This window comes from Meriones unguiculatus, chromosome 6 (genome assembly GCF_030254825.1).
Source record: "Meriones unguiculatus strain TT.TT164.6M chromosome 6, Bangor_MerUng_6.1, whole genome shotgun sequence".
In the NCBI taxonomy this organism is placed as follows: Eukaryota; Metazoa; Chordata; class Mammalia; order Rodentia; family Muridae; genus Meriones; species Meriones unguiculatus.
In genome coordinates this window covers 131,377,897-131,404,561 of record NC_083354.1, presented here as the reverse complement: position 1 = coordinate 131,404,561, position 26,665 = coordinate 131,377,897, and the positions used below count along the sequence as shown (strand labels likewise).

At 38.5% G+C, this 26,665-nt stretch overlaps 1 protein-coding gene across 1 annotated transcript in view; it reads left to right on the top strand.

The window, feature by feature from the left end:
• Cnbd1 (cyclic nucleotide binding domain containing 1) overlaps positions 1-26,665 on the top strand; it is a 371,846-nt gene that overhangs the window by 234,337 nt on the left and 110,844 nt on the right. The window contains 3 exon segments of the mRNA XM_060384618.1: positions 8,548-8,735; positions 13,060-13,197; positions 14,617-14,749. Coding sequence (XP_060240601.1) covers positions 8,548-8,735; positions 13,060-13,197; positions 14,617-14,749 — 459 coding nt within the window.

The following is a 26,665-nucleotide window of genomic DNA, read 5'->3' as shown; positions in this document are numbered from 1 at the left end:
TTACACTAATCTGTTGTAAAACTTAGCTAACGTGTTACTTCTATGAAATCCCACACATAGCTTCTGAAGTTTCTGTAGTGTCTTTGTTCTTATCCTAAGAAATAAAATTTACACCAAGACAAAAGAAGCAGGGATGAAGAAAAATGTTAAATTCTTAAAATTTTTTGTTCATCTAAGCTCATATAATAAACCTCTCTTCGCCAGAGAGGCTGAATGACTGAATACAGTTTTTTACTAACAAATTAATAACCCTCACATGTATACATACTTACAAAATAAATAAGCAAACGTTTTTGAATAATGAGTGTGCCCAATTGTGCAAGGAATTCTAATAAAAAAGACTTGTGGGTTTAAATCTGTTATGTATGTATTCAAAATGAATAAATAACAAATTGTTTTTATGTAATATTCATAAATATGCAACTAATTTAATTGTAACTAAATGAAACTATTCCTCAAGCTAAATGGTTTGTGTCCCAATAGCCCATCATCACTGAAAAATATAGTAAATTAAAAATGCTTCTGAAACAGGTACTTACACAACAGCACGACACTAACTGTAGCATTTTGATGCTAGCTTTCAGAACACCAGGACCTCCTATGAACTGTTGCTTGCTTCAGAGTCTGTAGAAAGCACCAGGTGAAATTTTACCAGCCCAAGAAGAGACTGATTTTCAAAACACTAAATCCAGTTTTCTATTAAACTTTTGCAGTCAGTCAAAAAGGAAACTCCATAGTCACAGATTATGAAATCTATTTCATAGATTATATGAAAAATATCAATTTTTAAATTTTCTTTTTTAATGTTTTCCCTCTGTTACAAACTTGGATAGGAAGGATCAGATTTAAATATTGTAATCCTTGTAATTTGTCTTAACATAATTTTTATTAACATTATTCTTATCCAGATACCTCAAGAGAGGGATGCTTTAATTAGAAAGTCCTTTCGTGAAGAAGGATTGCCTCGACATCTATGAAAATTGCATTCATTCTTTATTTTGTGACTTCTGCCCCCATTTTACTAAAGTGTTTCCCAAAAGCTTCTCCCTTTGTTTCATTTTTCTCTATGAAAACTTTCACTCATTTTCCTATCAGTGATTCAGCTCCAATAGAACGGGCTCTGTGCAAGGGGTCGAGGTCCTCTCCTTGGTGCATCAATCTCTGCAGAACCCCTTGGGCTCAGAGCCTTTAGCTTTGTTGGTCTCCTTGTGGGGCTCCTGTCCCCTCCATGTTCCTCTATCCCCACCTCCTTGTTCTTCCATAAGACTTTCTGCACTCTGCCTAAAGTTTCGGTATGTGTCTCAGCATTGGTTTCAATCCTCCTTTGGGTAGAGCCTTTCGGAGGATCTCTGTGGTAGATGAGTGTATACCACGTGTGTCTTTCTGGGTCTGGAATACCTCACTCAGGATGTTCTTCTCTAGTTCTATATATTCGCCTGCAAATTCCATGATTTCCTCGTCTTTAATAGCTGAGTAGTATTCCATTGTGTAACTGTACCATAATTTCTGTATTCATTCTTTGGTTGAGGGGCATCTGGGTTGTTTCCAGATTCTGGCTATTACGAACAAAGCTGCTATAAACATGGCTGAGCAAATGTCCTTGTTGCGGTGTAGCATCTTTCAGGCATATACCCAGAAGTGGTATGGCTGGGTCATGAGGTAGCACCATTCCCAGTTTTCTGAGAAGGCGCCAGATTGATTTCCAAAGCTGTTTTACAAGTTTGTACTTCCACCAGCAATGGAAAACTGTTTCCCTTTCTCCACATCCTCTCCAAAATGTACTGTCACTTGCTTTTTTGATCTTAGCCATCATGATGGGTGTAAGACGGGTAGAAAAAGATTGTTGGATCAATGGAATCTAAGACCCAGAAATAAACCCACACACCTATGATCACCCGATTTTTGACAAAGATGTCAAAATCATACAATGGAAAAAGATAACATCTTGAACAAAAGATGCTGGTCTAACTGGATGTCCATGTAGAAAATTGCAATTAGACCCATATATATATATATATATATATATATATATATATATATATATGTGTGTGTGTGTGTGTGTGTGTGTGTGTGTGTGTGTGTGTGGATGTGTGGGTATATCTATCTATCTATCTATCTATCTATCTATCTATCTATCTATCTATCTTTATCACCCTGCACAAAACAGAAACTCACCTAAACAGAGATTATATACAGAAGTTTCTGTCACTGGCAAACCCAGAAGAACAAGGAATATTTTCTTGAGATCAGTGAAGTTACCATCATCCCCAAGTTGACCATATTTAATTTGGACTGTGCTGCTTATGATTTCAATGCCTAGTGTGACAGTCATGTCCTAATTAGACCATGTACAATGGCTACTGATGTTCGATGAATTATAAGGGATATTACTATGAAACAGCTTTATCATACTGATGTGAATTGTTACAGAAGAAATTAACACATAACCACATGATAATATTTTATTATCACATCTGGCTTATTTAAGTAGAGACTTGCTCCTTCTTTTCTTCCTCTATCCCATTTGCCTTTCTGAATGAGGATTGAGCATCTTACCCAGGGTCCTCCTTCTTGCTTGGCTTCTTCATGAGTACAGATTTTATTTGTTTATATTATATTATATTATATTATATTATATATCTAATATCCACATATACGTGAGTATATACTATGTGTGTCTTTCTGCTTCTGGGATACCTCACTCAGGATAATCTTTTCTAGTTCCCACCATTTGTCTACAAATTTCATGATTTCCTTGTTTTTAATTGCTGTATAGTATTCCATTGTGTAAATGTACCACGATTTCTGTATCCATTCCTCAGTTGAGAGACATCTGGGTTATTTCCAGATTCTGGCTATTACAAATAAAGCTTCTATGAACATGGTTGAGCAAATGTCTTTATGTTATACTTGAGTATCTTTTGGATATATGCCTAGGAGTGGTATAGCTGGATCTTGAGGTAGCACTATTCCTAATTGTCTGAGAAAGCGCCAGATTGATTTCCAAAGTGGTTGTACAAGTTTACATTCTCACCAGCAATGGAGAAGGGTTCTCCTTTCTCCACATTCTCTCCAGCAGAAGCCTAGCACAGAGGGCCTCTGAAAGACTCTACCCAGAAGGATATTAAATTAGATGCTAAGACTCATAGCCAAACTTTGGGCAGAGTGCAGGGAATCTTATGAAAGAAGGGCGAGATAGAAAGACCTGGAGGGGACTGGGGCTCCTCAAGGAGAGCAACAGAAACAAAAATTCTGGGCACAGGAGTCTTTTTTGAGACTGATAGTCCAACCAAGGACCATTAATGGAGACAACCTAGAACCCATGCACAAATGTAGCCCGTGACAGCTCAGACTCTGAGTGGGGTCCCTAATAATGGGAAAAAGGGCCGTCTCTGACAAAAACTCAGTGGATGGCTCTCTGATCACCTCCTCCTGAGGGGGGAGCAGCCTTACGAGAGCGCAGAGGAAGAAGATGCAGCCAGTCCTGATGAGACCTGAAAGGCTAGGGACAGATGGAAGCAGAGGAGGACCTCTCCTATCAGTGAACTGGGGGGAGGGGAGGGGCTTGGAGGAGAAGAGGGAGGGAAGTTAGGATTGGGAGGGGAGGGTAGAGGGGTCTACAGCTGGGATATACAGTGTAAAATAAAAATGCAGGGACTTCCAAACCAAGATCATTGCATTTCTGGTTTAAATTCCTGAGTTTTCTATAGCTATTCCTTTCATAGACACAACCTTCTCTAAATATAGGTATTGAAATTTAAAGTCTTATATGTAAATGTTTTTTTCCTCAGATGAGAGCTATGTACAAGCTGTGCAAATACATGGGTTGGGCTGAGCCCAGAACATTTCTTTATCTATTCCAGGGTTCCCTAGGCCTAGGCCTGGAAACTTCTAGCTTTGTACAATCTATCTTCTTTAACCCAAACCTTGAAGTCTTCAGCTTCCAGCCTCCATCTGCTGACCTAGGCTTAAAATGTTTAAGCCCCTGAGAATCATGGCTGAATAAACTCCCCCCTCTAGCTCTTTCTGAACTCTAGGTGGCTCGTTCAACTTAGCTGCTCCAGCCAAACACCTCTCCAAACTGAATGATTCAAACTTGCTTCTCTCGGCTTCTGACTGAATTGCTCTGCTTGCCCTCAAACTAACTCTGGCAATAATGTCTACTGGCTCCTTCTCACTCTCTGGCTCATTCAGTCTTCTTCTGTGTCTAGCTTGTTCTCTCTCCATCCTATCTCTGTAAAAGTGTCCCAGTTTTACACAACATAACACAACACAACACAACACAACACCTCTTCTTCTCTCAGTAAAATCATGTCTCCTTTCTCCCATTGCTACTCTTAAGTAGCTTCTCTTTCCTGTGGTGTTCTCCTCAAAGTTGAGTGTATCCTACCTCTGACTCATTCTGTCAAATCTTTCTCTGATTCATCACTTTGCCCTTCACATAGAGGTTGCTTTCAAACTTGGGTGCTCCCTTCTGCACAGTAACCTTATCGTCACCATCAGGGTTTAAAGGTGTATGCTAAGGGCATGTCAGTATTTCATCCAGATTACATAGATGTAGAAGGTCTTTGGATATAATCCTTTGCCAGAGCAGCCATGTTCCTGGGTTAAAATTGTCCTGCACTTACACATGGGTTATCCCCTTTACAATTTAACTACTTATACTGCAAACATATGATTCAAGGATAATATATATATACATATATATGTACATATATACATATATAATATGCATATTACATATATATGTGTGTATATATATACATATTATATATATACACAAGATTCAGCTTCTATAATAGAGAATTACAGGACATTTTTAAGGATGTTATAGCTTACTAAGACACCAGAAAAAAAATACTTAGAATTATCACCCTGCACAAAACTAAAGTCAAAGTGGATCAAGGACCTCAATATAAAACCAGATACCCTAAATCAATTGGAAAAAAAAAAGTGGGGAACAGCCTAGAACTCATTGGCACAGGAGACAACTTCCTGAACAGAACACCAACAGCACAGGCTCTAAGAGCAACAATCAATAAATGGGACTTCATGAAACTGAAAAGCTTCTGTAAAGCAAAGGATACCATCATCAAAACAAAACGACTGCCTACAGATTGGGAAAGAATCTTCACTAACCCTTTATCTGACAGAGGACTAATATCCAGTATATACAAAGAACTAAAGAAGCTGAAAAGCAGCAAAACCAAGTAATCCAATTAAAAAATGGGGAACAGAGCTAAACAGAGAATTCTCGACAGAGGAATATCGAATGGCAGAAAAACACTTAAAGAAATGCTCATCCTCATTAGCCATCAGGGAAATGCAAATCAAAACGACCCTGAGATATCACCTTACACCCATCAGAATGGCCAAGATGAAAAACTCAAGCAATAACACATGCTGGAGAGGTTGTGGAGAAAGAGGAACCCTCCTCCACTGCTGGTGGGAATGTAAACTGGTACAACCACTCTGGAAAGCTATCTGGCGCTTTCTAAGACAAATAGGAATAGTGCTTCCTCAAGACCCAGCTATACCACTGCTAGGTATATACCCAAAGTTCGTTCAAGTACACAAAAGGGATACTTGCTCAACCATGTTTATAGCAGATTTATTTGTAATAGCCAGAACCTGGAAACAACCCAGATGTCCATCAACGGTGGAATGGGTACAGAAATTGTGGTATTTTTACACAATGGAATACGACTCAGCAATCAAAAAGGAGGAAATCATGAAATTTGCAGGCAAATGGTGGGATCTAGAAAAGATCATTCTGAGTGAAATATCCCAGAAGGAGAAAGACAAACATGGGATATACTCACTTATATAGACCTATAAGATATGATAAACATAATGAAATCTATACACCTAAAAAAGATAATCAATTGAGCGGACATGGGGTAAGATGATCAATCCTCGGTTAGAAAGACAGATGGGATGTGCATTGAACGTATGACAGGAGTCTACTGAGCGCATCTGAAAGACTCTAACTAGCAGTGTTTTCAAAGCAAAGACTCATGACCAAACCTTTGGCAGAGTACAGGGAATCATAAGAAAGAAGGGGAGTTAGTCTGATGGGGAAAGGATAGGAGCTCCACAAGGACCAAATATATCTGGGCACAGGGTCTTTTCTGAGACTGACATTCAACCAAGGACCATGTATGGATATAACCTAAAACCTCCACTCAGATGTAGCCTGTGGTAGCTCAGTAACCAATTGGTTTCCCAAATTGAGGGAAACAAGGACTATTTCTTTTTTTTTTTCTTTTTTTTTTCTCTAGGACTGAGGTTTATTGAGAAACACATGGGACTAATGCAATTTTTAAAAGGTGAATTCTAGGTGACACCTAGATCAAATACAGGTAAGCCCAGAATTGGGACAGGAAACCTTTTGATACCATGGGCAAAGCAAAGTTCCAAAGATGAACCAGAGAAAACCTTTCCAAGAAAAATGACCTCCACATTATACAACCAATTCCATTCATGACTAACAAGTTTTTTTTTTCTTAAACAGGAACTCAATGACTGGCTCTTTGGTCTCCCCACCCCCGAAGGGAGGAGCAGTCCTGTTAGGCCACAGAGGAGGGCTTTGCAGCCAGTCCTGAAGATACCTGATAAAACAGGATCAGATGAATGGGGAGGACGTCCCCCCATCAGTGGACTTGGAAAGGGGCAGGGTGGAGATGAGGGAGGGAGGGAGGGACTGGGAGGGAATGAGGGATCGGGACACGGCTGGGATACAGAGTTAATAAAATGTAACTGATAAAAAAAATAATAAAATAAAAATAAATAAATAAATAAATAAATAAATAAATACTTAGAAAATGTCAGCACCTTCTAATTTTCCCACCTTTTTATTTTGGTTTGAAGATGTTTGTCTTGGCAGCAGCATCATGTCAACATTGTTAGCACCATGAAGTGTGGGTGTGAACACTTGGAAACAAAGTTTCCCAATATTTTATTAATCAGATGATATTGTGTGAATACACTTGTGAAGGGCATGTTTCAAGTTGTATTTTTAACATTGCTTGTATCACATCCAGTAGAATTACAGCTTTCTTAGGCATGGGAAAAAGGCAAGTTTACACAGAGAAAGTAGTGGCCTTACATCAGCTTTCATACTGGACACATCTTCCTAACTGCTTTTAATGTGAGCTAAGCAATACCTGTTTAGTCTGTCCAAAGTCTGAACATGTATGTTTGCATGTCTACTGATTTGCTTTACTCCTTGCTTTACCCTAAGCAATCAGTCACAGATTACCTAACTAATACATTTTTTCTTCAGTTATTTCACTACATATATTATTTAGTGGCTGATCACGTACAGCCCAGAATGCAAACCATTTTAATCTTAGACATTCATTCAAAACTAATATTTGCTTAAAATGCATTAAAATTACTTTCTTATGGTTCTTGGAGAGTAATAATTGGGGAAGTTAATAAATACTCAAGTTATAGAAAAATGCAAAGAATATGAGCAATTGATGGTTTTGAAGTGGTATAAAGCATACAGTTGCCTCTGAATATCAGTTTGCAAAGTTTCTGCTCATGTAGGAAATGATCTCAAAGCACTTTAATGACATTCTCCATTCACAACATGATGCAAACAATCATGAAATGGGAAAAGATACCACCCACTTTCTATACCCGAAAGAACATGCTTTTTTAATATCTTTATTTTGTATATTAATTACAGTTTATTCACTTTGTATGCCAGCTTTAGCCCTCTCCCTCATTCACTCCCAATCACACCCTCCATCTCTCATTTCCTCCCGTGCCCCTCCCCCAGTCCACTGATAGGGGAGGTCCTCCTCCCCTTCCATCTGACCCTTGCTTATCAGGTCTCATCAGGACTGGCTGGCTACATCGTCCTTCTCTGTGGCCTAGCAAAGCTGATGCTTTTTAAGACCTCAAAGTGATTTTGAATTGTATTAGAGTACTAACAGGGTACCTCAATAGAGTACCCTGTTAGTATTCAGGTACAAAATTGAGCTTCAAGAATTATGTAGGATGACAGGTTGTGGTGACAAGTGGACTAGGACCAGTTCTGTACAATTCAATTAGCCCCTTCAAAATATTTCCTGAGCTTGCCCACTATCTGTCTAGAGTGACTGTTAATGAAATTACTAATATACATGTCTTGCTATTTGAAACAGGAAAGTGGCAAATTTTTGGTGAGAGTGAATAAAGATTAAAGGTTTTCCTATTCCTATTTTTCTCTTAATAGTCTGTATCTATTAGTTATGATATGTTAGCTTGTTCTTTCTATTAAAATCTAATAGTTACCAGAGAAGATGTGTTACTATGGAATGTGGTTTAAAAAGGAAAGGGTAATGATGTAATCATATGTTAATTAAAATAAAAATGTTAGAAACTAAATAAAAACATAATAAATCAAACACGCATCTGTTATTCCTTTCATTTGGCTGTGAGTAACTAAGTGTTGCATTGATGTTATTGTGATACTCTGGGCTAGAAGGAATTTGCTAGAGGTACTCCATGTTTAACTGATGCCTTAGATCTGTATTTGGTTTCAATTTATTTCAGTGATTGGTGATGATGGACTTTATATCATACTGAAGGGCCGGGCTCGACCTCGCGTGAAGGAGCTAAGAAGTCTGTGTAATAATAATGGCTCAGCCCTCGCTGCAATTCCCAAGGAAGGCACAGCTTTTGATGCAGAATTGAAAACCTCCACAATGGCGGAGCTATACCTGCCTTCGCAGGAACTTAAAGTAAGAGGCTTTAGTTCTTATAAACACAGATAAAAATATTACAAAATTTTTATTTCTTAGATTTGTGGGTGCCAAAATCTTCAGGCATTTAAATTGGCCAAATAATATATCCTTAAAATATAAATTTTAGTCCTACTATGGAACTTAATGCTTTATTGAAATTTTTAATGAAGAAGCCTATTGCACACTTGCAGTGGTTACATAGCAAGATAGGCGTTGCTGATTCAAAGAAGAAATATATTAACTTTGGGTGAAAAAATTGGAGCAAACGACTTGAGTGGGGATAGACAAGGTAAGTAACATGTGCCTTCAAATCAAAGCCAAAAATGTGTTTTTATTATGTTTTTCTTTATTATTATTTTATTTATTACAATTCATTCACTCTGTATCTTGGCTGTAGACTCCTTTCTTATCCCTTCCTGGTCCAGCCCTCTGCCCCCCCCCCCCCCATGTTCTTTTCCTATTCCATGGGAGGTCCTCCTCTACTATCTGACCCTAGCCTATCAGGTCTCATCAGGACTGTCTGGATCCTGTTTCTCTGTGGCCTAGTTAGGCTACCTTGACAGGAGGCGATCAGAGAGCAGGCAACTGAATTCACGCCTGTGACTGTCCCTTCTCTTTTTATTAGAGAATCCACATGGAGACTGAGCTGCCTATGGGCTATATCTGAGCAGAGGATTTAGGTCCTCTCCATGCACGGCCCTTGGTTGATTCATCAGTCTCTGCAGGACTGCCTGAGCCCAGATATTTTGTCTCTGTTGGTCACCCTGTGGAGCTGCTATCCCTTCCAGGTCTTTCTATCTCCCTTTTCTTCCATAAGATTCCTTGCAATCTGCTCAAAGTTTGGCTATGAGTTTCAGCATCTGCTTTGATACCCTGGTGGGTAGTCTTTCAGAGGCCGCCTATGGAAGGCTCCTGTCCTGTTCCCTGTCTTCTCCTATTTCTGATATCTATCCTGTTTGCCCTTCACAATGAGGATTAAGCCTCTTCCTTAGGATCCTCCTTGTTTTTAGCTTATTTAGGACTAAAATTTTTAGCATGGTTATCCTATATTATAGGGCTAATATCTGCTTATAAGTGAGTACATATTCCATGTGTGTCTTTCTTTCTTAGGGTTACCTCACTCAGGATTATCTTTTCCAGTTCCATCCATTTGCCTGCAAATTTCATGATTTACTTGTTTTTAATTGCTGAGTGGCTTTCCATTGTGTAAATGTACCACATTTTTTTTTACATTTTTTTAAAATTTATTTTTTAATTATGCTTTATTCACATTGTATCCCACCTGTAGCCCTCTTCTCTCATCCCCTTCCAGTTTTTTCTTTCTTTCTCTCTCTCTCTCTTTCTTTCTTTCTTTCTTTCTTTCTTTCTTTCTTTCTTTCTTCCTTCCTTCCTTCCTTCCTTCCTTCCTTCCTTTCTTTCTTTCTTTCTCTCTCTCTCTTTCTTTCTTTCTTTTTTATTAGTTACATTTTATCAACTCTGTATCCCAGCAGTATCCTGCTCCCTTATTTCCTCCCAAACCTTCCCTCCCTCCCTCATCTCCTCCCTGCCCCTTTCCAAGTCTACTGATTGGGGAGGACCTCCTCCCCTTTCATCTGACCCTGTTTTATCAGGTATATTCAGGACTGGCTGCAAAGTCCTCCTCTGTGGCCTAGCATGACTCTCCTCCCTTGGGGGGTGGGGAGGTCAAAGAGCCAGCCACTGATTTCATGTCAGAGGCAGTCTCTGTTCCCCTTACTAGGGTACAAACTTCAATACTGAGCTGCTATGGGCTACATCCAAGCAGGGGTTCTATGTTATATCCATGCATGGTCCTTGGATAGAGAATCAGTCTCAGAAAAGACCCCTGAGCACAGATATATTTGGTCCTTGTGGAGCTCCTATCCTCCCCAGGTCTTTCTATTTCCCCCTTCTTTCTTATGATTCCCTGCACTCTGCTGAAGGTTTGTTTATGAGTCTTAGTATCTGCTTTGATACACTGCTAGGAGAGTCTTTCAGGGGCCCTCTGTGGTAGGCTCCTGCCCTGTTAGTTGTTTTAGCCTACGTCAAATGCACCTACCATTTGTCTTTCTAAGTGAGGACTGATCATCTTACCCTGGGTCCTCTTTCTTCTTTAGGTGTATAGATTTCATTATGTTGATCATATCTTATAGGAATATGTGAATGAGTATATACCATGTGTGTTTTTCTCCTTCTGGGATACCTCACTCAGAATAATCTTTTCTAGATCCCACCATTTGCCTGAGAATTTCATGATTTCTTTGTTTTTTGATTGCTGAGTAGTATTCCATTGTGTAAAAATACCACAAGTTCTGTATCCATTCCTCCGTTGAGGGACATCTGGGTTGTTTTCCAGGTTCTGGCTATTACAAATAAAGTTGCTACAAACATGGTTGAGCAAATGTCCTTGTTGTGTACTTGAGCAAATTTTGGGTATATGCCTAGGAGTGATATAGCTGGATCTTGAGGAAGCACTATTCCTAATTGTCAAAGAAAGCACCAGATTGGAGGAGGGTTCCCCTTTCTCCACAACCTCTCCAGCATGTGCTGTCACTTGAGTTATTCATCTTAGCCATTCTGATGAGTGTAAGGTGAAATCTCAGTGTCATTTGATTTGCATCTCCCAGATGGCTAAGGATGTTGAGCATCTCCTTAAGTTTTTCTGCCATTCTATATTTCTCTACAGAGAATTCTCTGTTTAGCTCCGTATCCCATTTTTTAATTGGATTACTTGATTTGTTGCTTTTTAATTTCTTTAGTTCTTTATATATTCTGGATATCAGCCCTCTGTCATATATAGGGTTGGTGAAGATCCTTTCCCAGTCCGTAGGCTGTTGTTTTGTTCTGATGACAGTGTCTTTTGCTTTACAGAAGATTTTTCAGTTTCATGAGGTTCCATGTATTGATTGTTGCTCTTAGAGCATGTACTGTTGGTGTTCTTTTCAGGAAGTTGTTTCCTGTGCCAGTGAGTTCTAGGCTGTTCCCCACTTTTTCTTCTAACAGATTTAGAATATCTTGTTTTATGTTGAGGTCTTTGATCCACTTGGTCTTTAGTTTTGTGCAGGGTGATAAATATGAATCTATTTTCGTTTTTCTGTATGTAGACATCCAGTTGGATCTGCATCATTTGTTGAAGATGCTGTCTTTTTTTTCCATTGAATGGTTTTGGCTTCTTTGTCAAAAAAAATTGAGTATTCATAGGTGTGTGGGTTTATTTCTGGGTCTTCTATTTGGTTCCATTGATCCTCCTTTCTGTTTCTATGCCAATACCATGCAGTTTTTATTACTATTGCTCTGTAGTACAGCTTGAGTTCAGGGATGGAGATACCTCCAGGAGATCTGTTTTTGTACAGGATCGTTTTGGAGATGCTTGGTTTTTTTTTGTTTCTCCATATGAAGCTGAGAATTTTTCTTTCAAGGTCTATAAAGAACTAAGTTGGTATTTTGATGGGAATTGCATTGAATCAGTAGATTGCTTTTGGCAGGATGGCCATTTTTACAATGTTAATCCTACCAATCCATGAGCATGAGAGATCTTTCCATCTTCTGATATCTTCTTCAATTTCTTTCTTCAGAGACTTAAAGATTTTTCCAAACAGGTCTTTCACTAGCTTGGTTAGAGTCACCCCTTGGTATTTTATGTTATTAGTGGCTATTGTGAAGGGTGTTGTTTCTCTGATTTCTTTCTCAGCCCTTTTGTCTTTGGTATACAGAATGGCTTCTGATTTTTTTGAGTTGATTTTGTATCCTGCCACTTTGCTGAAGGTGTTTATCAGCTGAAGGAGTTCTCTGGTTGAATTTTTGGGGTTGCTCATGTATACTATCATATCATCTGCGAATAGTGACACTTTGACCTCTTCCTTTCCAATTTGTATCCCCTTGATCTCCTTTAGTTGTCTTATTGTCTTATTGCTTTAACAATACTGTGTTCATTTTATTTGTCACTACCAACATGTAAGACTATCAATGAAAGACTTGTATACTGACCATTTGAACCCTTCTTTCATCAACAACAAATATATTTTATTTTTGACTATATGCCAAATATTTACCTGGCACTTAAAAGGACAATAACAAGGGAATATCCTTTCTTATGGCATTTTCTTTATATTGCTGAAAAACAGAAACTTTTGTGCTGAGGAAAAGGCATGTTTGGAGACACATGAACTATCCAGGCTGAGATGAAGGACCCTTCTTCCGTAGCACTGCAACTAGGAATGCAACTGTCTTGCAGACTCTCCTAGACTCTTGACATAGTTCTCACTGGTGTCTGTGTGTTAATGAATAGTGATGAAGCCTGCCTGCATCTTGATGCTTTTCACAGCTGGAAAAATGGAGCACATTTGGATCACTGAAATTCATTCCTAAGGCTGAAATGGATGGAACTCTGCATTCAGTTGTGACAGAGGATGACTGCGAAATCCTTAAGATTCCTACAAAGGAGTATGAGAAGTTAAAATCGGTATGGGTTGCACTTCTATTTTACTTTTGAAATTTGACTTGATCATAGAGACCATAAGTTGTGGTTTACTTGAGGAGCAGTATTTCAGAAACTCCTTTCAGTATGTGGCATGAAAGTACTTTTTATGAATTTCAAATTAACTCATTCATTGATTCAGCAAATACATAGCTTTTATGTCGATAGCTTCTACTGTGATTGGGGGCGTAGAATGACTGGATAGGTCACACAACTATTGCTTTCAAGATCTCAACAGTCTGTTCCAGTCTCCCTTCAGAATCTGTGCTGGTCACTTTCTGTCAACTTGAAACAGACCTGTTGGAAGAGGGAATCTTAGTTGAAGAATTGCCTCCATCAGATGGATCATTGGCAATATCTGAGGGGCATATCCTCAACTGCTAATTAATGTACGAGGACCCACTTCACCGGGGGCCCCATTCCTGGGCGGGCGGCCTGGGCAATAGCCGAGTCAGCCGCAATAGCAAGCCAGTAGTCGGCGCTTTTTTTGTTGTTCCTGCCTCCAGGTTCCTGCCCTGAGTTGCTCGGGCTTCTCTAGACGATGGGCTTTATCTTGTAAGCCGAAATAAGTACTCCCTTCCTCAAGTTGCTTTGGGTTATTTTGTTCCATCACAGCAACAGAGATGCAAACTGGGAATGCTTGGTGTAATAATGCAGAGTCACACAGACTTTCAAATTCAGGGCTGAATGAAAAGTCTTTTAAACTTAATCCTGAGCATTCAACTCTGCTGTCTAAGACAATTTGTTCATGTAAATTTGTTTTCCCTGGTCTGAATAAAAATGCCCATCTCCACTTCATTTAGAGGGTAGAGGAAGTTTATCTAAAGGATGGGGTTGGGAGGTCACCATAGTCTTTTTGACAGTTCTAATGCAGGCCCAGGGCCGTCATGGTACTTGCAGGTCCAGTGCTCATGCTGGAAGGTGAAGATGTATTTCTCTTCTTACTTTGTGACGATCTCAGAGACATGTGACTTTCCCAGAATTCAGCATTTTCCTAAATACCAGATATCAACATGTTTGGATTTCAGAGTGGTTCTCTTAAAATATTTTTCTTGTTTTGTTATTTTCCCTTATGAGAATTGATCATATGAACACACACACACACACACACACACACACGCACCATTTGAGACTTGTTTAGAACAGGTTTAGAATGTGTTCATTTTTATGGAAATGTAAAACATTATGGAACAATTGAGAATATTGGTGAACAAATCTGAAGATTAGAAACTCAGTATAGCTATTTGTCATAGTGAAAACCAAATGCTACTCAAAATTATCTTTTATTGAGTAATAGCCATATAGCCATTATTTTCTTGTTTTTCTGCCATTTTTCTTTTTGTTAGTTTTTGTTAATTTTTAAATTCTATCATTTTGAAATATGATAATGGAATTCTTTTTCAGGAAAAAGAAAGACAGGAAAATCTGCTAAAGTTGAAATTAATCCACAAGTGTCCTTTTTATGAACATTGGCCTACTTTGTATATATGCGATCTAGTTTCACTTAGTAAACGGATGCATTTTCCTCCAGGTCAAGGTAAGTTTAATTCAATTTTAGACTTGTTTCTTCACGTAAAGTTATATTATTGGATATGTAATTCTTTATAGCTTCAATATTTTAAATAATACAAATAAAATATCTTCATATAGGCGTCCTCTTACTGAATTCTTAACTATGAATTGGATATTCAAAATACTTCCATTTTTAATTAAAAAGTAAACATGTTTTGCTTCAAGAGAAGCTTGAGTCCAGGCCCACATTTTGGATCTCCCCACATTTCCAGCTCTCCACACTTGTATTCCTGCATACTGAGAATTACATTAAGGGCCAAACTGCAAAGGGTGAGGTTAGAGAGTCACTATAGTCAGTGTTTCCTCACTCTATGTGTAATTGAGTTTCCCCCTCAAATGTGTAATTTCAACATGTGACATTACGTTGGGATTCCTTGTTTATAATTTTGGAGATTTAATTTGTGCAGTTTCTAGAGGAGGTGAAGTCCCAGGCAGAGCAACAGCAAGGACAATGTTATGGTTTGATTAGCCATGTCTGGAGGGTTTCCCTGAGCTTCCTGGAGTATGTGGACATGAAAGCATAAATAGCATTGAGTCCCTTTACATCAGTTATTTTCCCGTGAGAGCCAAGCAAACAGGAGGGGACAAGGATGAAGTATAAAAGCGTGGATGAGATTTTCTCTCTTTTTTTATATTACTTTATTTACTTTACATCCTGAGAGTGGCCCATCCCCTTCCTCTTTCCCCCCAGAAATGGGGAGCCCCCTTCCCCTTATTAACCTTCCCCAGCATACCAAGTCACTTCAGGACTGGCCGCAGCACCGGCCTTGAGATTGCACACATGCAGGTGCTTTTTAAAGTGGTTTGTCTTGATGAGGGGAATGTTAACGATTCATTCCCTGAGGCCATGCAAGGCAGCCCTGACAGGGGGAAGTGATCTAGAAGTAGGCAATGGAGTCCATGTTAGAAATAGCCCCCCCCATCTACTCTCCAGGTGCCTCATATGAAGATCACGCTGCCCATTGGCTACATGTGTGCCTAGGTCCAGATCGTGCATGCTCCTTAGCTCATGTCTCAGTCTCTGAAAGCACCCATGGGACTGGGTTAGTGGTCTCTGTTGGTCTTCTTGTGAGGTTCCTGTCCCCTCCAGGTCCTTCCATCTTTCCCCCAACACTTCCACAGGAACCCCAGAGTTCCACCCCATGCTTCACTGCCAGTCCCAATATCTGTCATGATCTGCTGTTGGCTGGTGCCTCCCAGATGACATTCAAGTTAGGCTTCTGTCTGCAAGCATAGTGTCAGGGGCTGGCTGTCTATCATAGGGTGAGTCTCAGGTTGGGCCAGTTATTGTTCAGACTTTCCCTCAATCTTTGTCCCCTCATTATCCTTGCACTTCTTATACACAGGGTAACTTTTGGATCACAGGTTTTGTAGGGGGGTTGTTGATCCCCTCTCACCCACTAGTCCTGCCTAGCTAAGAGGTGGTCACTTCAGTCTCCATGTCCCCCCCCCCGCAGTGTCACATCCCTATCCTCTAAGGAGCCTACCCTACAGCAGCCGTCCACCTTGATCAAGAGATGTCCCTCCCCAGTTTCCATTCTTGTTCCCAGCCCTCTCACCTCGCACCCCTGTTCTTCCCACATCTGATCCTCCCCCTGGTTCTCCTCCCTATTCCATCTCCTTCCCAGTTCCCTCTCTTCATCCACTTCTGCTGTCTATTCTATTTCCCCTTCTGCATTAACATCCCAGCCTCCTCCCTAGCATCCTCCTTGTTACCTGGCTTCTTTGCATCTGTAAAACTCAAGTGACAACACATGTTGAGAGGATATGAAGAAGGGGAACACTCCTCCACTGCTGGTGGGAAAGTAAACTTGTACAGCCTCTCTGGAAATCAATCTGGCTCTTTCTCAAAAATTTGGGAATAGTTCTGCCTCAAGACCCAGCTATACCACTCCTAGGCATATACTCAAAATATGCTTAACCATACAATAAGGACATTTGCTCACCTATGTTCAAAGCAACTTTATTTGTAATATCCGGAAACTGGAAACAACCTGGATGCCCTTCACCCAAAAAAATGGATCCAGAAATTGTAGTACATTTACACAGTGGAATACTACTCAGCTATTAAAAACAAAGACATCGTGAAATTTACAGGAAAATGGATGGAACTAGAAAAGATCAACGTAAGTGAGGAAACCCAGCCGCAGAAAAACAAACATGGTATGTTCTCACTTATAAGTGGATATTAGGGGATACTTATACTACAATCCAGAGAATTTCTGTCTTTAAAAAGGAGGCCCTTTGCCCCACCAGAAACAACCACGAGCACCAGAATAAATAGTGAGACTTTGTGCTTTTTCTCTTCTCAAACTGGTGAAACAAAATATCGAGACCATCATAGTTGAAGAAACCTTTTAAGAAATACTGCTGCTGAAAACTTATAGAACTGAGGGGGCAGTGAGGCTAATTTCAAGTTAGGTATGAGATTAAAGTTCCCACAGGTTTGGTTCTGAGTTTCCCACCTTAAAACATGGCTATGGTACCCTTGGAGGGAATCACTAGTTAATAGGAAAGTGAGTTTCAGCTTAGTGTGTGGCGCAGCACGTTCCTGGTAGCGTATTGTAAGAAAATGCTAGAGTCATGAAAGGCAAGTTTAGGCTTCAAACCATAAAATACTCTAATAAACTACCCGGATTTGATAATTTCCTTTTAGCGTTTATATTTACAACATCATTTCTTAAAAGAGAGCATTTACAACCATGTTGCATATATATAAAATATATATTGCTATGAAAACTAAACATTAGTAACCTTAAAAGAGTACCAAATCATAAACGCTAGAACATCAGCCAGGGAAAAGTAATTATATTGAGCTGTTTTGCTGTTTTGCACAACACATTTTACTAACCACAGGTGAATGCAAAGATTTTTTTTTTTTGTCAAATGTACTCATAGAAATCAGATAGTAAAATAACTTATAAAAGTAAAAGTTTAGATTTTTGAAAGTCAGTATATTTATTGTGGAGACATCCTTGATAAATGTAGTTATTTTCAGCTCACCATAGAGTTTTTACTTTATATCACATATGTTACACATTGGCCATTAACTTAATCTCAAAGACTAGTATACATAAAAGTAGATCATACTTAAGCTGTTAAAAATGATATGAACAAGATATTCTGGAATGTAAAGGGATCAATAATTCTATGACTTTCGTACATTTAGTTACTATTAATAATGTTTCTTAAACTAAAACATGGATCAAAATATTTAAAGTTCTCACTAAAGAGCTAAAAATGTACTAGACACAACACATTTCATAAACTTGGGTGTCTTGAAAAGTAATAACATTTGTTAAAATATCTACTGTGTTAGACACTCTATTATTACATTGAATAAGTAAAAATAACATTTCCACTCATTACTCAGCATATAAAAGGTAAAGCATAGATGTACATGGGCTTAGACAAGATGTATCTTCCTTAGATAAGAATGACAGATCTGACTATAAATCCCCTTTCAGTACTAACATATTAAGGTTCTTATACATAAGCAAATCTAGCTTAGGAATATATTCCATCAAAGTAATCTCATCTTTTTATAGTAATGGACAATATATCAAATAAAAGCATTAGTATCATATACACTTCTTGACTTAAGATTTATACAGAATTACTCTCAGAAAATATAGAGAGAGCTGAAATTATACTTCCATTTTTATTTTAAAGTTAGAAGTGAATGATTTCCAAAACAAAGTGTTCTCTGATATTATTTTAAGGATGTTTATTACATAAAGTTTCAGAGAAGTTAGTTAATTATTCAAATATTTAATAGACTTAAGGACTTATCATTAACAGTTTCTGACTCCATGTTCTTTTCTAGCTTCTTGTATCTTTCTACACTCTGGCCTCACACATGAAGGGGCCCAATGACCATGCTTTCTAGGGTTGCTTGTATTTTTCCCCTGTGTTAATTTTTCCAAAGTGTGGCTAATTACTAGCTTATAACATTAGCCAAGATGTTCCAATACATATCATATACATAGAGAAAGAAAATAAATTAACTTGACAATGATTGCTTGTTGTCTTTCTTCTACTGGCAAGAACTCTATTTTCCAGTAGAACTTGGCATAAACAGAATTTGAAAACTAAAGAAAACCAAAAAACAAAAAACAACAAAAAAAACTGTAGCTATGAATTTACTTATAAAGAACAAAATATATAAAAATAATAATGGCAGTAAAATAAATAATATCTAGTCACCAAAAGCCACAAATGTTTGGCCATCAGATGCATGTTTTGACACTTTGCCTTGAAAACAACTGCAGTTCTAGCCTCTGAAATACAATAAAGTTTTGACACCAGTGTCTTAAAGATCAGTGAGTCCTGCAAGTGGTAAAAATATCTTTCTCCCAGGAAGCCAGACTTATATCTAAAGGAACCTTCAGTTGGGAGACATTGATTTTCTTTTATAGAGTCTTTGAGAACTTTGTTCTTTAATACAATTACTTTAACTGCATCCCAGCCACCCTTTCTCCAACTCCCCTGCTGCCTTCCTTTGACTGTGTTCCCCTCTCAATTTTATGCCTTCTCTTTTATGCTGTTGAACTCTCTGAGTACAATTAGGATTTCACTCTCAAGTTCTTGCAAGCAAACAAGAGAACTAGCCAAAACTTCTAATACTTAGAGAGTGTCTCTTGGGTCCTCTTGATCGACACCTAGAAGTGGGATGTCCTATTCCTGGTTCTGGGATTTTTAATCTCTTTGCCACCATTCTTCTTTGCTCGCCAGTTTTCCATTAAGGCATTACTTATAATGTAACATTTTAATTACCTCAATGACTTTCAGCTGTGTTTCTGTCTTTTTAATTGTTGTACTAAAGTTTAATGTGTACATCTAAATTTAAATTAACAATTTTCTTAATTCTAGATACAGCTAAAATTTTTTTTAGAGCTCTGTTTTCTTTACTGCCTTTGCATACTATTGCTTTCATTCATTCATTCTACATGTAAAAGGCAAAATATCTTTATCATTAATATTGTTTTTATAATTTCTAAAGAAATATAAAAGAGCCAGGCATGGTGGCACATAACCTTAATTTCAGTACTCATTAATTAGTCAAAGGCAGGCAGATCTCAAAATAGATATAAAAGAAGTAAAATATATTTTATAGTGCTTATTGTATTTTGTGATTTTAAAGGTAATTTTTTTTCTAGTCCTAGTTTATCTCTGTGGTTCTGAGGTGTTCTTTGATATATGTTCCTTTATCTGTATTCTCCTGTTTCCTATGTAGCTACTGGCATATTTCATTACATTTTTATTTGTTAGAATGTCAATATTCATAGATATTATTTTATTCAGTAAACCCTTAAATTAGATTAAGAAATCAAATATCAATCTGTCCTGTTCTTTACAACTACATTGATTGTCTTTACCAGTATTGATGTTTCCGGTGGTTTCAAACTGTCCTCCCCGAGGCTGCTTCCTTCAGCCTGCAGAACCATTTTCACTCTTCAGAGGGTATACTGGCAACACATATTCCCCTCTTTCGCCTACCTGTTACTTTTAAAATCTCTCACTTGCTTTTCTGATGTGTCTTTGGTGTGTATAGGATCTGCAGTTGATTGTTGCTTGTACATGTCAGTGTGTTATACCATTATCTTCCGTCTTCCGTTATCATTGCTGATGTGAAAGCAGTTGTGTGTCCCATTGATGTTTGCCTGACCAATTTCAAAATATTCCATCTGCTGTTTTTTTGCTAGTACTTTGCCTATTTAAATCCTTTGCATTCTTTTCTTTCTTTTTCTTTTTCTTTTTTGTTTTCTTTGTTCTCATCTGTACTATTAGATATTAAAATGCTTCTCATACTCCTCTGCTTTGAAATAATGCATGTTTCACCTTTATTAGTAGTGAAATTTCAAAATTTTCTAATATAATTTAAAAGATGACTTGCTTCAAGCTTCAGTATGCCTCAGTCTTATATCAACCCCATTTTAGTCAAACCTGACATTCACTGTCAGTGTGTCATTGCCTAGGTGATCCTCTTTGCTTGTTGTTCCCTTTCTCAAAGGTCCCAAATTAAACCAAATTCACTCATTATTAAATTATTTTAGACCAATTTAGATTATACTACTGTCTTTTCCTCAAATAATTCAATACTCATTTAATATCTTAAAAGGCTATAATCATTCTGCAAATAATCAGAGAATATTTATTTTAAAATGTGTGTTGCTTACCATTTCTTTATTGACTATCCATTTTCTTATTTGAAAACGTAAAAACCATTTTTACCTTGAACATACATGTTGCCCTAAATTTGGCTCATGGCCTGAAAGTTTCCAAACCCTTCTGTACATCAGAAGCCATTACACTATCTCAAAGTAATAGTAGCTCATGGGCAATTTTCCCACTAGGTTTCACTTTTCTTTTTTCTTTTGTGGAATTGACTCATTTCCTTTTCCTTTTCAATAGACAAAAGTGTACCGAAGATTTGTAGGCCTTTTAAAACTGGTCGAGGATTGTCTGCTATGATGGCAGTGCTTTTGTTTAAACAAAAGCTATGATTTATTACTCTGCAAGGAAAATAATTAAGCTCCATGCTGGACAGTGTGTGTAGATTCTCTTAGCACTTAGAAAAAAAAATTGAAGGAATTAGTTTTGCTGATTGAATCTTAAGATCCCAAATGTATTTTTTATTTGGGCAGAGGGTGCGTGTCCTGACATTGGGGACCAACAGCCAAGGGCAGGCTCTAGTGTCTGTGTAGTGACGCCAGTGACTCTCACCCCATTGGATTGGACCCCTTAATATCTTCTCTGACTGTAATTATGCTGTATAAATGATGAGGGTGTGTCCCTAAGAATCATGCTGGATGACAGACAATAGCCGTGGTTTATCAAGCATGTACTGTTCCATACAAGGCTTCCTGGTGCCATAGTCAAGGGAATGCCCCAGTGGACAAGCTCAGTGGTACTTGCCCCATAGAACAAGCATCACAGATTCCCCCTGTCCCCCTCCAGCCTGCGCACTCTGCTCCCTCACCTGTCCCCCTCCAGCCTGCTCACTCTGCTCCCCCACCTGTCACCCTCCAGCCTGCACACTCTGCTCCCCCACCTGTTCCCCTCCAGCCTGCACACTCTGCTCCCCCAACTGTTCCTGGAACAATGTTAATGTCTGTCCCATAAGGGTGAAGCTTGCGTCCCTCTGGCACCACTGGGACCTCTTAAAGCAGGGTGTTAATCCTAGGGGACTCATGCCCAACTCCATTTTGCAAGTAGACGTTACGCACATTCTAAGCTTTGGTAACCTTAAATATGTCCATACCATTGTTGACACTTACTCCAAATGTGTCTATGCATACACTTTCTCCAGGGAAAAGGCAGTACATGCCATTAAGGCCACTAGAACTGCTTTTCTGGTTATGGGGGTGCCATCTGAGATTAAGACTGACAATGGCCCAGCTTACATCTCTGTTTAATTCAATTCGTTCATGGATTCTTGGGGCATTGAACACTCCACCGGCATCCCCTATAATCCACAGGGTCCAGCCATAGTGGAGACAGCTAATAGAACCCTCGAAGAACTGATCCTCGAACAAAGATCTGTTAGATGCCCCAGGACCCCCATTTGACACTGGTAGAGGCACTTTTTACAATCAGCTTCCTCACTTTTGATACAACCAGGGCCTCCCCCACATACAGACATTGGAGTTCTGATCCTGCCATGACCTCCCTTCCCCTTGTCTGCTGGAAGTACCCTGTCACCAGTGCTTGGCAGGGTCCATACCCTCTCCTTACCCAGGGCCAAGGGTTTGCTTGTGTCTTTCCAGAGACCTCAACAACACCCATGGATTCCAGCCCACAATGTATGCCCAGCAAACTATGGCGGTGATAAGCCGTCTGGAAGGAGGAGAATGCCTCCCACTACCACAAAGGAATCATAAAGATGGTGACAATGTTCCAGGTCAATCAGGTTCTCCTTCACGGGCCTGCAAATCACCAGTTTCAGTGCCAACCTTGGAATGTTACATATGATGTCCTCTCTGCCTCTGCCACTCATGTTTGGTTCCCTCCTCCTCTCTCCTCTAGCCAACCCTATCCAATGGCCATTACTGTGGGTCTGACTAATGAGGGTCTGCCTTAAAAAGCCTCCTATGTGACAGAGCCACCCTCTGAGAGTACTCACCAGGGGTAGACAATGACTGTAAGATCCAAGAGTTGGGGCAACCTAAGACAAGCACAGTCCATTGATGTGAGCACAAGAAACTTGGGGCCAACAGTGGGAGGGGCAAAGGATCCCGTCTCCCAAGGTCACATTAAATCAAACAAAAAGGAGGATATGTGGGCATTACCAGCAAGGGTCCCTTGGGGCTCACAGCCTGTGGCCACTTCTGCTGATGTCACTGTGGAAGCAGTTGGGTGGAGGGTGCATGGCCTGACGTTGGGGAGTCTGCCTGGAGACCAACAAGCAAGGGCAGATGGTGTGGAGGAGCTTCATTGGTCGCTCAGACTTCCATAGCATGTTCTGTCCTCCGGGGATAAACAGGTCCGGATCTGCCGGCCTTCGGCGTCTTTGCAGTGACTCTGGTGCCTCTCACCCCCTCAGCTGGGAACCCCTTTCCTCACCTCACTCCTCTTCATTCCTTCCATTTAAATCTCACTATAGAACTTTCTTTTTATGAGATGACAAAACAAATGATCACTGATAAACATAATTCATAACAATTGCTCCACATATTAACCTCTTTCTCCTATGTGTGCTGTTATAAACGTCACCTTGAGAAGCATGTGAGGTTGACAAATGGTGACATCTCCATCTTGCTTGCCAAGACAGAAATTTAGAGGGGGACCCATGGATCGTCTCTGAAGATTTGTGTCCCGGTCATGGGTAGAGATATTCAGCAGCATTTGCAGGGACTTGGGAGACAGTTTTTTAAACAAGCCTGGTGATGAGCATGCTGGTGTGAGGCTCAGCTTTGGCACCATAAGTAATGAGACTAAGCAACGGCAATGAGGCTTCCTCCAGACATCATCTTCCTTGAGCAGCCCTTTCCACTGCTGGTTCTATTTACTTGTTGAGTTCTGGTGAAATCTGGGTTTGTGACATTCCTGAACCTTCCTAATACTACGCGATCAATTCATTTCTCTTTAAAACACATGGGTAGAGTCCATTGTATGTACCTAACAATTAAAAGCTATGAGCTAATCATTTTTTTAAATCAAAACCAACCTCCAGAAGGTCTTTAACAGAATATCATCATTTGACTTTAGTTAATTAATATTTTTATGGAACATCTGCTGAGTGTGAAATGTTACACTGGTTGCCTTTATGGCAATAAAAAGAAATGTATTTTAAAATTACTTTAAATAAAATATTTGAGTAGATACAAAGTATTCATTAGTACAGAGTTTGCATTTTAATTTCAAAGATTTAATAATTGAAAAAGATATGGAGTATAATTTAAAACTGATGAGGTGTATTACAAATATCATCCATTAAAATGATGTTTAGTAGCTCGTGCTATATTATCTACTGTGGCAAATATTAGTTGATTGCTCTCTAACAGACAGTAAAATCAAAATGAAAATGGGGATTTGTTTGTTTGCCCATGTTTGGAAAGTAAATGGGAATGATCATTTAGGCTAGGAAAGTAGCATAGTTGTCAGATCTTGACTGAGAATATCTGATAAAAACAACCAAATTAAGGCTTTGGGTATATCTCAGTTGTGGAGAAACTACATAATGCAAGTCTCCAAATTTGTTCTCGCTATGGCCTAAACAAAACCCAGTCCAAACAACTCAAGTCAAATGAATATTTTCTTCTGAAATGAAATTCAATGAAAAGAAGACACTCCAAGTATTTCAAATGTCCAATTCATATGATTTGGCCTTATTTTGTACATTTTAAGAAAACAAAAAGTATTTTGATTGCTGAAGATACACAAAGAAAAAAAATTGAGAGAAAAACTCAGGTTGGTAAATATCAATGACAGAGGCAACCAAAAACCAAAAGTATAGAAATTGTAGGACACAGGCACAAAAGGCAATGATGAGTAATAATAAAAAAATTAATATGACAAACATATGTTGAGTTACTCAAGTTTGTTGTTCAGAATATGACTGAACACATGCTGTCAGTGCACCTTAACACCAATGACTGGCAATCTCAGTTGCAGGGACTTTAAAAGTATTGTTATCACATCATCTTCTTCATCATCATCATCATCATCATCACCATTACTAGCTGTGACAAGATCATGCTATGTAGTCCTGGCTGGCTTTTGGTTATTTTTAGCCTAGGCTGTATTCAAGCTCAAGATCTCCTGCTTTAGCTTGTTGCACACTGAGATCACAGGCATGCCCTAGAATGCCGTTCTCTTTCCGTTTTAAATCTTGAACGTATCATGTTGTTGCTGGAAATATGAACAGGGCCATGGAAGACCACCAATACACAGTCCACTCACCTGCTATGTGGGCTTTGGAAGCATAGGGTTATACCCACTTCTCTGTGCTCTTATCTGCCACCCATGGAGGTGGGAAGAACTTTTCTCGAGGATTTCCTAGAAATATTTAACCACATCCCACCCTTATCTGTGTGGTTTTTGAGTCCAAGAATTTGGTGAACTCGGTCCTGGAAAATCCCTAAGCCCAAAGATGAAGCTGTCTTTCCTAGATGGCTTATACACCAACGTTCTAAATTAATATTTTATTATGAATCTTGCATTGTTTAAACTCTGGAACCTAAAAAACAAAAACAAAACAAAACAAAAAAAACATGGTTCACTTCTTTTGTCTTCCTTTGGCCATTAAAATACAAGTTGCCTTTGATGTTGACAACTGCAAATGTCCTACATATGTTGACAGGAACTTGCTCTATTTATTTTCAGTCTTACAATGTATCAGTGCTTATTTATGAAATTATGAGAATATTGATCACTCAGGATAAAATTAAAGCTCTGAACATCTTAATTCATTTGTGAATATGTTTGTAATTATCACTTAGGTACATTTTAGTGTTTTGCATTTTCCTTTTTTCCTTTCTGTTATACCATATTATTGTCATTCCCTCTTCCTCTGTTCCTCCCTTCCTCCTTTCTTCTTTTTCTTAAAAAGAATTGTGTGTACTTGGAATAGTCTGAAATTCATTATCCTCCTGCCTCAACCTCCGTTGGAATAGGTTTTCAGGATTGAAGCCACCATGAGCAGCCACTTTCTTCTTGCTCCTAGGAAGCACGGATTGATTTTTCTCTTCTATTGTTTTTTTTAATTACTTATGAAATAACATTTTTACTAGAGGAGTAACTAGTAATAAAAATGTTTGATGAATATTTAAAATTAATAATTTCAAAATAGTTTATGGAAACAATTCAACTAGTTATATATTACATAAGCCGTTATATAAGCCATGAAAACTACATTGAAAATATTTGACTAGAAGTACCCTACAGAAATTATTTTTATTAGCTCTGCATTAGAGAGTTAGTGTCTAAAACATATAAAGGAAACAAGAAATTAAACCTTAAGAAACCAATTTAATTAAGAATTGGAAAAAAACAATAAAATAAAGAAAAATAAAAAATGGAGCCTAGAATTAAATAAAGATGAATAAATTTTAATTAATAAAAATAAATGAGTTAAAAAACTAAACATAAAAAATAAATCCAGTGTTTAAAACAACAACAAAAAATTCTCAAAAGAAGAAATAGAAAATGGCATAGAATCATTTTTAAAATGTTCAGCATTCTTCGCCGTTAGCAAGTACTAACTAAATCTGCTTTGAGTTTTGTCCTACTCTTGTCAGAATGCCTAAGAGCCAGAGAACAAGTGATCCTAATTGTTGGTGTAGATTTTAGGCAAGGGGAACAATTAGGGACTGTTTATGGGTTTGCAAACTGGCTACTGCTATTGAAATCAGTGTGCAGTGTCTCAAAAAGGTAAAAA